Source organism: Sceloporus occidentalis, unplaced genomic scaffold (assembly GCF_023333645.1).
Source record: "Sceloporus occidentalis isolate IW3139 unplaced genomic scaffold, rSceOcc1.0.p SCAF_3, whole genome shotgun sequence".
Taxonomy (NCBI): Eukaryota; Metazoa; Chordata; class Lepidosauria; order Squamata; family Phrynosomatidae; genus Sceloporus; species Sceloporus occidentalis.
In genome coordinates, this window is record NW_028316983.1 from 231,958,030 (window position 1) to 231,969,843 (window position 11,814).

Genomic DNA, 11,814 nt, shown 5'->3' on the forward strand with positions numbered 1-11,814 from the left:
TGAATTTGCTTAGAGTAGCCAAGTATTCCTGTACTGACGCTACCTATTCTATGCTGTATGTTACTCCATGTTAACATTTCTGTATCTGATGTCTGTAGATAGGGATGCCATAACCCGGCGGCCCCCGTGACAAACCTGCTTTTGGGGGCCCCCTCCCGGTCCTGGTCCAGTTTGGCCCCTAGCCCCCGGGTTCGGCCTTCCCCTGCCTCCTCCCCGCCATCCTGCGCGGCTGTGCGCCACTCTCCCCACCTGGCGCACTGGCGTAGCCTAGAGAGCAGATCTTCAGGACATCTGCCACTCAGAGCTTTTGCCCACCCACATTGGTATATATGTCCTGCAAGAGTCCTTACTTTCCAGGTTACAGTGAGAAAAGAAAAAAAAGGCCATAAATCGTTCATGTTTCACTGGGAGTCTAATCGCCTCATCTTTTAAATGTATACTGCGTCAGTATTCTTGTAATTCTTTATCACAGGATCGTTTTTGAGGCCCTAAACACCTTTACTTGTAATATGCAAATTTCTCCCGAAGCTGACCAATGGGAAAGAAGCAATCAGCCCTCCACTTGGGTTGGTTTTCAATGGCTTGGTGAAGGAAGAGATTTTGCCTTGGTGGTAAATAATAGAGGGCTTTGGGCAAAAGGCTGCAGAAATAGTTTGACCCCCCCTTAAACATCCATGGCTCAGTGCTATGGGATTCTGGGAATTGTAGTTTCTTGTGGCACCATAGCTCTTTTGACAAAAGGAGGCTGAATGGTCCACAGAGGAGGCGTTGCCTGGGGGCAGAGCCTCTTGCCAGCAGTCTGCGGTGGAAGAGAGGAGGCTGCGATGATGAGGAAAAGCAGGGGCTCCTCTGGATTGTCCTGGCCACTTCCCTTGGCTCTCTCCCTTCTCCTCCTCCTCCTCCTCCTCCTCCTCTCAGAGCTCATTCACACTCCCTGGCTTTTCTCTCCCCCCCCCCTCCCTCTGCACTTTGAGACCCCTTTAACTGCCAAAGCTCAATGCTCTGGAATTCTGGTGTCTGTGATGCATTTGGCCTTCTCTGTCAGAGAGCTCTGGTGCCACAATAAACTACAATTCCCAGGATTCCATAGCACTGAGCCCTGGCAGTCCAAGCAGTGTGTTTTGGACACAGAGATCCTCCAAATGAATCCAGTCCCTAGCTTTTATATCTCTCACACACACTGCAGGAATAATAACCCACTTTGAGACTGCTTTAACTCAATGCTGGGGAATCCTGGGAATGCTAGTGTTTGGGAGACATTGAGACTTCTCTGTCAGTGATGGCTCTGAGGCCACAATAGACTACAATTCCCAGGATTCCACAGCACTGAGCAGTCTCAAACAGTGTGGATGCACCCGGGGAGGAATTCTGGGCACTGCAGTTCAACTACGTTTGGAGGGTTATGGGACTCCCTGTCAGAGATAGCTCTGGGGCCACAGTGTACTACAATTCCCAGCATTCCCCAGCACTAACCTAGGACAGTTAACTCACTCTCGAACTGGATTATTCCCTCAGTGTGGATGCAGCTTTGGTGAGGAACTCTGGGCATTTCAGTCCAGCTATGTTTTATTTCAGCAGTGTATTTTGGACCAGAGACAAGGTGACCAGACACCCTCCTCCTTTTCCAGGATATGCCCTCTTCTGTCAAATTTCAAAATGTCCTCCATTTGGATCATGGCTAAGAAGCATGGATTTATAAGTACATGGGTGTTTTTAGCTTTTATTTTTGGCCATGTTCTACATTTTTTTGCTTGGGTGCCCTACATTTTGGGGTGAGGGCATTGGTCACCTTGGTCAGAGAGCTTTCCAGGGGTTTAACTGCCATTCTGCTGTGGTGCTGGAACAGACCACCATTCCCAGAATTCCATAGCATTCAGCCGAGGCAGTTAAAGTGGTCTCAAACCAGATTATTTCTCCAGTGTAGATGCAGCCCAAGCCTTTTGCCTCTCTTATGCCTGAGATTTCAAAGCCCAGCCTTGGCACCACAACAAACTACAAATCCCAGTATTCCATAGGATGGAGTGATGAGAGTGAAAGCAGTGTGGCAGCAGCCTAAGTGTGCTTAATGCAGTTCTTAACATGGTGCACCTCTTGCCTACAGAGTCTCACAAGACTTTTTTGTTTAACAACTTGTACCCATTAACTCCATTTCATGTCTTCTTTATTTAGTGGGGAGGAATACAGACAAAACAAGTAAAAATGAAGGAAAACCAAAGTCCCTTGACCAAGTACACACTTCTGAGAAGTATACTTGGTGAGACACCTGAAAATGAGGGCAAATCCACTTTTTGTTTAACCATGTTCTATATGCATAGACATGTTAACCCATGTTCAGTGTTAAACCCAAAGGGTTTGGTTGTGGAATAAGCCTCTGAAATATGCAAGAAGCAATGTTAAAATAAAGCCATGTTCAAAGCCCAAATGTGCTGTTTGGAATGGGGAGAGGGGGGTGGCCAGAAAGGGAAGTACATTTCTGCGATCAGTCTACGAATAATGTCAAAATGTCCTCCATTTTGATGATGCCTAAGAAACATGCATTTATATTAACATTTCTAAAAAAAGCATCAAATTTTTTGCATGTCCTCCATTTTAAAAAATGTGTCCTACATTTGAAAATGTTGTCTTGCATTTGTCCTACATTTGTCCCGGTTTGGAGGTCCTGACTTATGGCAACCCTATCTGTAGAGATATGTATAACTTCCTCATCCTTCACACCAGCCACATCAAAAGGATATCCCAGCCAGCTCACAAGCCCATCATAAAACAACATCTGGAGTAGCAATAACACAGCTCTTGTATCAAGGTGTGGCTAGGTCTCCTGCCAACACTCCAGTCAAAGTATTCTCACAGTTACAGAAATAAATGGGATCTTTGACAGTGGTAGTCTCTGATCCAAGGGCACCATGTACAAGCCAGGAAGAAGAAGGAAATTAATAAATGCTTTCTTTCTCAAAAAGATTGTGGATTCACTGCCTCAGAATTTCAGGTATGGATGGAAGGAATCTTACAGTTTATCTACTTGTAACAATAGTGTGATTATCATTGCGTGATTATCATTTGCTGTTTGATGTTCTTTTTTGTTGCCTGATTTATTGAACCATTTCCTGTATTGCTATATATTTTATATGTATTATCCTATTATTTCTTAGATTGTACACCATAGGCAGGTTTACTCTTTTATATTTATTGTTTTTATGTCCAGTGCTGTGCAAATCTACAGCACTATATAAATAATAATAATAATAATAATAATAATAATAATAAAATAGCATCACCGGAAAAGTGCAGGGGGTCCAGGCTGTACCAGGTGTCACCCCAGAAGAGAGCGTGACATTCCAGAAGAGGGGGTGACACCCGGTTGGCCCCCCACAGGGCCTTCCTGGGGCCTTGGGTATTGTGTGCAGGCAGCCATGAGGCCTTGGGCACTCTGTCCGGGCCACTGTGAGGACCCCTACAATTTTGACAAATTTTTCAAAGGGGAATACCTTTACATAAACCTTTACTATGTATAAGTCTTTATCCACTGACTGCAGTATGTGCATATATTTTCAACTGTACACATCTATATTTCATTCACTAAAAAAAGTGCATGAATCCATGTAGTCCAACATTTCACAGATAAAAATGTGGGCATGTGTGGCTAAATTACTTGGACAATGATGAAGGGTTTTCAGAAGGGGGAGGACAGATAAACAGGCAAGTATTCCAGAGAAGATGGGGAATGTCTCCAATCACTCTATATCATACAGTACCTCCTTCCTTCCCAGAGCCAATTTGCCCCCCCCCCATTCTCTTCCTCCCCCAACCTCTCTCCATGAGTCCCATCAGTGCAGTGTGATGACACTAAATTCATGAGCTATATTCTCGGTCATCCCTTGTGATAGGATATTCTCTATATGGTGCTTCATTTTCTCCCATAGATTTTCAATAATTAGACTCACAAAGACAGTTCATCTCTGAGTTTCAGAAGTGGTGGTGGGACCTTGTAAGAAACCTTAGACATTTTTAAAGCCCTCTGGACATGAATTTTAGCTCTGAAAAGAGGACATGTCCAGTAAAAGGAAAATGTACGACAACCCTAATGTAGCCTATCCAATTAATGTCCAGAAAGCCACCAATGGTATTCAAGCTCTTGCCATGCAATAGCAAAGGAAACACTACAGAAATGGTCAATTTAATCCAGTCCTCCTATTAGCACTACTGGGTAGCACCTAAAGACACATGCCTCTGTGCAGGATCAGTACTAGCAAGCATGCAGCAGAAAATGAATCAGAACGAGAGTTCTACTTGAACTTCTTCATGGTATTAACAGCGGCATTATTTCCTCAAGTCAGGGGAGTTGGTCTGGAGCACGCAAAACGACGGAAAAACTTACCGACATCACTCCCTCTCAGTAACTCATTCAGCAAGCACCCGATCACATGGACTTGCAGCTGCTCTCCACAATGAACTAAAGTCTTGATGTTTTTCTCTTTTCCCCTCTGGCAACTAGGCAGCACTAAAAGGTTATGAAGTGCTACACAATCCCGCACTTTCCCAAGTTTCACAGATGAAAATGGTGACATAATAATAATATTTTTTTATTTATATACCGCTTTTCCAACAGATCAAAGCAGTTTACAAAGATGCATAAACAATGACATAAATAATTACATTAGCAAATATACAACTAAAATTCAACCCCTTACCTTAACTACAGCTAAATTAATCAAAATACAATTAAATTAAGAATATTAAAGTCTATTAATATATACTCTCAACTCAGTATCAAATATACAAATACAATAACAGCAGCAAAAACTCATTACAATACAATAAAATATAAAATAGATAACAATTAAGGCAATACTATTAAATATTATCAAATAATATCAGACAATACTATCAGATTCTAACAACCACATAGGTGGCCAAGCGACACCAGAGTGGGCCTAAGATGAGGAAGAATCATTTTTAGGAACTCAGGATGAGAATTACACACTCACTATAATTGGTGACACTCTATAGTCATTGTTAAGGTTCACAGAAGGCAGGCTTGGCTTTGCGTCATCCAGTTGTGGGACTCTGCCTTAGGCAAATTGGTTTAGTTATCTGGAGGTTATTGGAGGACAGCTTTCAGTCAGTAGCCCTGTTTTTAGAAATACGTCCACAAGTTTCAGCACTTTATTATTCAAGCTCATGTATCTGCACATGACACAATGGTCAGGTAGATTATGAAACACTTCACCGCCAACTCCTCTGCATACATGTGGGTATGCCTATGCACACAATTGTGATATCACCCATTTAATTGCTAGCTTTTTTCATCTTTCAGGGTTGACTTAGCCAATGAGGTCATGCACAGCTGTGCAGCAGGCTCAAAAAATGACAACTCAGCTCCATTTCACCAATGTAATGTGGAATTATAGAGGTCAAATTGCCACAGTTCGATGTGGTTTTTGGTTATTTAGGAGGAGGAGGCCACAACACTAGATAATTCGTTTGCTCCTACAAAGTTTTCTCTGTTTAAAAACATACAACTATTGAGGATACATTAAATATTCTGCCTTGTTTCTCTTAATCAAGTCAGAATAGTCTTTATTTTAAAATTAATAGCTACTTCAGGTGATTGAAAACTTACTGAATATTTTTTGAAGTCTCTCAATTGTTCTTGTGACCAAATCATCACAGATTCCTCTCCTGATCTTTATTTTTATGTGCTATAGTTACTGGCGTGGTGTTGTGACTATGACTCTGGAGGCCAGAGTTCAGTTTCCTGCTTGGCCATGGAAACCCACTGGGTGACCTAGGGCAAGCCACATGCTTTCAGCCTCAGAGGATGGCAATGGCACAGACAAACCTCCTATGAAAAAAATCTTGCCATGAAAACCCCATGATAGGTTCACCTTAGGGTTGCCATATGTCAGAAACGACATGATGGCACACAACACACACATACAAACACACAAACACACACAGAGGCATGTTGAAAACAGAAGTAAGCCTCAATTCTATCAATCTGAAGCCTTTATGGCTGTGCTGAGAAACTGGAATTATTGAATATATTTAGATACATTTCAACCAAGAACTGGGGGAGCCTGACCATACCAAGAGTATCCAGAAGAATGAGTGTAGGATGTTTTGTGTGTAGAGATTCCAAGTAGAAGATATAAGAAGTCCCAAGTACAAACCTCAGCATTTCTACTAGGAAAGGCAAGGAAAGAATTTGCCTGTTAGTCTTGATAATACTGGATTAGACAGACAAACAGGCAGGCAGGCAGGCAGGCAAGGCAGACATGGACAGATCCATTTTCCATTGCAGCTTCAATGTTCACTTACATAACAGTTTGGACTCCATTTCCCCAAACTGCATGTTTTGCTTTTTCCCAGCCAGCTGTGTGTCAGCTCAGTATTTTCTCCTGTGATTTAGATAAAATAAGAGAGTTCAAATAGGTTCTACAACTTCGTTGCTTTGTGCTGATTAGCCAACGTGTGCAGTAGGTCATCATTAGTGGCAGACAAATCATTTTCCTTATGGACACCATAAGTCAGAAATGACTTGAAGGCACACAACAACAACAACAATGGCAAGGCTATCATGGAGTTCAGTGGTGAGGTCACCACAATTCAAAAAGGATGTTGACAAACTAGAGAGGAGGGCAACCAAAATGACGAAAGGTCTGGAAACCATGACCTATGATGAGAAATTTAGGAAGCTGGGTATGTTTAGCCTGGAGAAGAGAAGATTAAGAGGTGATAGGATAGTCCTGTTGAAACAGTTGAAGGGATTGTCAAATTGAGGATGGAGCAAGCTTGTTTTCTGCTGCTTCGGAGAACAGGACATGGAACAATGGATGCAAGCTACAGGAAAAGAGATTCCACCTCAGCATTAGGAAGAACTTCCTGACAGTAAGAGCTATTAGACAGTGGAAACTGAGGCCTCTGAGTGTGGTTGAGTCTCCTTCTGTGGAGGTTTTTAAACAGAGGCTGTTTTTCCCTTTGTTGGGAGTGCTTTGATTGTGTAGTCCTGCATGGCCCTTGAGGTCTCATCCAACTCTATGATTCTATTATTCTCTTCCAGTTAAAAAGAAGGGGGGAGAGCTCTTTTTAATATTTAGGTGGAGTCTTGTTTCTTGTAACTTCCAGCAGCTCATGCCAGCCTAGACAATGTAAGGAGTGTTAGGATTGGCAATCTGACAACATCTGCATGGCTTCATGAGGCCCACCTTGGTTTTAAACTAACTGCCAAAGCAATACAAGATCTCAACTATAAGATGTTTCGGTTGTTATCTTTGCTGGACTACAGGATTGTGGTGAAAGACTGCAACTTACAAATGTCAATTTTAGAGTAAATTTTGATCTTGGAAGCTAAGTAGGGTCAGCCCTGGTTAGTACTTGGATGGGAGACCACCAACAATTACCAGGTACTGAAGGTTATATTTCAGAGGAAGGAACTGGAAAAACTGCCTCTGAATATTCTCTGCCCAACAAAATCCTATGAAATTTTTATGGGGTTGCCATAAATCAACAAGCAGCTTCAAGGCATACACACACATGAATTCAAACAAGAACTGATCATGCCCAGAATGATTCTGTGTGAAGTTCTTTCATCCCAACTGCTGTTTTGTGGCCAGAGTTCTCCTCTGCCCCCTCCTTACCAGTAAGAGAGTTGGTACACCTGCTCTTAGTTTTCAACATCATCTGGTTGCTGCAGAAAGCACCAAATGCTGAATAAATACTCCAAAAGAAAACCCATCCCTTGAAAACAGCCAGCACTTTAAGCCACAGTTGGTCTACAAAGGAATTTTTAAAATTACTCTTTGTGGATCAGACTTACGCTTATTGTGAAACATGATCCACTTTTGAGGGGAACTAGGAGTTTCCCAGGAATGAATCACAGCATTTTACTGAAATTCCATACAGTTTCCTTCTGGAGAAAAGCAAGGGCTCCACAGGAATAATGAGGAAACCATTCTTTAAGAGCAGCTTAACATAATCAAGCAAGCAAGCAACAATTTGGAATTTCTAGAACTGGACAATATTGAAGAATGGGAAATATGGGAAGTGAGGTGTCCACCTAATAATAGGAACATATTCAGGAAGACAGGCATCATGATGGACAGAAATTAAGTGGGTGTCCAAGTAGCACCTTGTCATTTTTTTCCAGAATCTCAGCTCACATTATCCTTTTCTTAGCCACTGCATCTTCCATGTCATCTCTTAGATGCCCTGCTTCATCTACATGCCAGGCTATTATGTTGTTTTTGTATAGCTTCAAGTCATCTCCAACTTATGGTGACCCTAAAACAAACCTATCATGCGTTTTTTGTTGTTGTTTTGGGTTTTGGTTTTTGTTTGTTTTTTTGGTGCTGAGAGTATGAGCCTTGCCCAAGGTCATCCAATAGGTTTCCATGGCTGAGTGGTGAACTGAAACCTCATCGCCAGAGTCTTAGTGCAGTAGCCAAACAACTGTGCCATGCAGGCTCTAGGGACTATTATAGATGGAATGATAACATGTAGGGATTGTGGCAATACAAACAAGTTCATGAGGCATATACAATATGGACAACAGCCATGATGGTCTGGGGATTTTAAGAGTTATTAGAAAGGTTATTTTTCTAAGCTCTGATTTCTTGCCACCTATTGGGTCCCGAAGAATCCTCAACACTCTTCCAGCACCACATTTTCAAAATGAATTGATTTTCTTCCTATCTTCTTTCTTAACTGTCCAGCTATTACATCCATATATGGTAATAGGGAATACGATGGCTTGTATGATTCTAACTTTTGTGCTCAGTGGTATATCTTTGCATTTTAGAATCTTTTCTAGTTGTTTCATAGCTAGTGTACCCATTCTTAATCTTCTGATTTCTTTGCTGCAGTGCCTGATCCTATCAACGTTTGAACCCAGGTATGAGAATTCTTTTACTATTTCTATTTCCTCATTTTCTAGGTTAAATTTGGGTAAATTCTCCATGGTCATTATTTTTGTTTTCTTTATGTTCAACAGTAGGCCTGTCTTTGCACTTTTTTCCTTGATCTTCTTTAGTAGGTGTTCCAGATCTGTGAGGTTTTCAGCTAGTCCTATGTTGTCATCTGCGTATCTTGGATTGTTGATATTCCTTCCTCCTCTTTTCACTCCTCCTTCTTCTGTGTCCAGGCCTGCTTTTCTTATAATATGTTCTGCATACAAGTTGAACAGATAGGGTGAGAGGATACAGCCCTTTGCCAACTGGAAACCATTCTGTTTCTCTGTGTTCTGTTCTAACAATAGCCTCTTGTCCTGAGAACAGATTCCTCTTCAAGACTATCAGATGCACTCCCATGTCTTTAAGGGTGTTCCATAGCCTTTCATGATCTATGCAATCGAAGGCTTTGCTATAGTCTATAAAGTACACACTGATTTTCTTTTGGAATTCCTTAGTGTGCTCCATTAGCCACTGTATGTTTGCAATGTGGTCCCTAGTGCCTCTTTCTTTCCTGAACCCCACTTGGACCTCTGAGATTTCTCTCTCCATGTATGGTTGTAGCCTATGTTGCAGAATTTTGAACATAATTTTGCTTGCATGAGAAATTAAATAGAAAGCATTAAACATTATTTTGTAAATTTACAGCGCTTTATAAATAAAGGTTAATAATAATAATTATTATTACTATTTAAGAATAAAGCAAGACATCTTTGGTTATCATCCCTTCCATAGGCACTTATAGGTACAGTAACCTCTGAAAGATGTCACAGACATAGCTGTTTTAGTCTGGAATGTCAGTATCTAAAGGGGTCTTGTAGCACCTTTGAGATTAACTGTGAAGATGAACTTGTAGCACAAGCCTTCATAGACTTGATCTATTGATGTTTAGAATAATGATTATTACTTACTTTCCATTTCTGACAGAGATATGGTGCAGAGGCAGCTATGGAGGGGGAAATTTCATATTGTTTTTGTTTACAAAAAGAAATTACCAAGACCAAATCACAAGCTTTATCAACTCTCATTATGAAACCCCATGGGACTAAAACATATGTTAATACCACTGAAATCAATGGGACTTACATAAATTGTAATTGACAATTACTCTGAACAGTTCTACTCTGATAGGACTAATACTGGATTGAACCCATAATATGAACTGCAAGGTCACTTATTGGAATACTGCTTTAATCAACACTTCCCATTTATAAGCAGTGGTAAAGAAGCTTAGCAGCTCTTTGAAAGCATGAAAACACTTAAAAGGAAATATCAGGGTTTCTCTCTGAAAATAAGATTTACTACAGGGGATCACAGGCACAGTACTTCAGCAAATATAGTCCAAACATCTCAAACAATTGACACCAGAGGAATTTCTTTGATCTCAGTGGGACTGCTCCCAAGAAAATCCTGCAAGGCCAGCAGCTTCACCACAAACCAAAAGTCATAATAAACTCAGAAAGCATTTCTCTGTAACATTACAGAAGCACGAACAAGATACTTTTACAGCATAACTAATTTTTTAAAAAGAGTTTTATTCTGGAATCCATGTGATTTCATGGAGAATTACTCCCTAGTAAGCATGGTTTGGATTGCATCTTCAATAACACCCAATTGGCAAACCAGTCATCTTTATTACTCTGCATCTATTACATCTAGACAAATGTGTCTTACATGCTTAAACTACTAGTGATACAATCTGCAACCATCTGTTGTAAACCCACTTGGCTCTCTGTATCTTTATTCATGATTCTTTATCCATGGTTCAACCATGAAAGCAATATATATATATATATATATATATATTCCATAAAGCAACCTTTTTGCCATTTTATATTGGGAACACCATTTTATTACACCTTTGTATTTAATGGGATTTGAGCATCTGCAGATTTTGGTAGCCATGGGGAGGGGGGAAATCCCAGAAGTTAACCTCAGCAGATACGCAGGACCCACTCTACTGAACGTCTTGTACATTAAATCCAAATCTCTCAACCATTTCAGCCCATACATTGTCCAAGATCTTCCTGCAACCATAGTGTTTTCTCAAAAGTAAACCTCAGGCAGGCCTACTCCCAAGTGAATGTGCATTCAAATGTTGTCCCAAAACAGTAAAACAATCAACTCATTTTTCTACAGCTGTGTATTGATACAAAATCTTTTTTTAAAAAAAACATGATAAAAGATAGCAGACAGTGTCTCTCTAATCTAGTCCATTTTCAAATAAACAAACACATCACTTACCAGTATCTTTATCTTATCCATGGGTTGATAGAAACTCCAATCCCTTTATCACTTTTTTCAATTTCTGCCGTTCTGCAAAAGTCTCTCCTACCCAGTCTTTGCAAAATGAGTAAGATGCTGCTGTCCTGCCCTCCTATGCCTCGTGTTGTTTGTCTGCTGTACTGCTGGCTTTTGAGAGTGGTCCAATACAGATGAAGTCAGTGTGCCAGCTGTCCTTGGATGACAATGGTTCAATTGGCAGATGCCTTTCAAACAAAGGAGCTCCGTCCAGGATGGATTCTTTTATTTTCATTTTCTCCAGGCTCAGGCCACAGCATAACCTTTCCCCTGAAATGACTTGGTCAAAAGTATCATCACTTTCTGCACCCAAGACCTGCTTTTAAAGGGATATGCTTGGTATGCAAGTTTAATTAGTTTGCCCACAACAGCCACCACTAGCACCTTCAAGAGAGGCTCACCTATCCAGAGGTAACAATGCACTGCTAGCTAGATTCTACTAGTTTCATGACCTTTGGCAGAATTGCTCTAAGCACCTTAAAAGAAAAGAAAAAATCCTCAAATGTTTCAAGAGCCCAGACAAAAAACAATGCTGAAACTGTGACAGCAGGTCTTACAAGAACAGAAA

General features: G+C 40.9%; 1 protein-coding gene across 1 annotated transcript in view; it reads right to left on the reverse strand.

The window, feature by feature from the left end:
- The window catches only part of ENPP2 (ectonucleotide pyrophosphatase/phosphodiesterase 2), a 120,149-nt gene extending 108,825 nt beyond the window's left edge, over window positions 1-11,324 (reverse strand). The window contains exon 1 of the mRNA XM_089517877.1: window positions 11,190-11,324. Coding sequence (XP_089374003.1) covers window positions 11,190-11,210 — 21 coding nt within the window. The 5' untranslated portion in view covers window positions 11,211-11,324. The remainder of the gene's footprint in view (window positions 1-11,189) is intronic.
- Window positions 11,325-11,814: the final 490 nt, after the last annotated feature.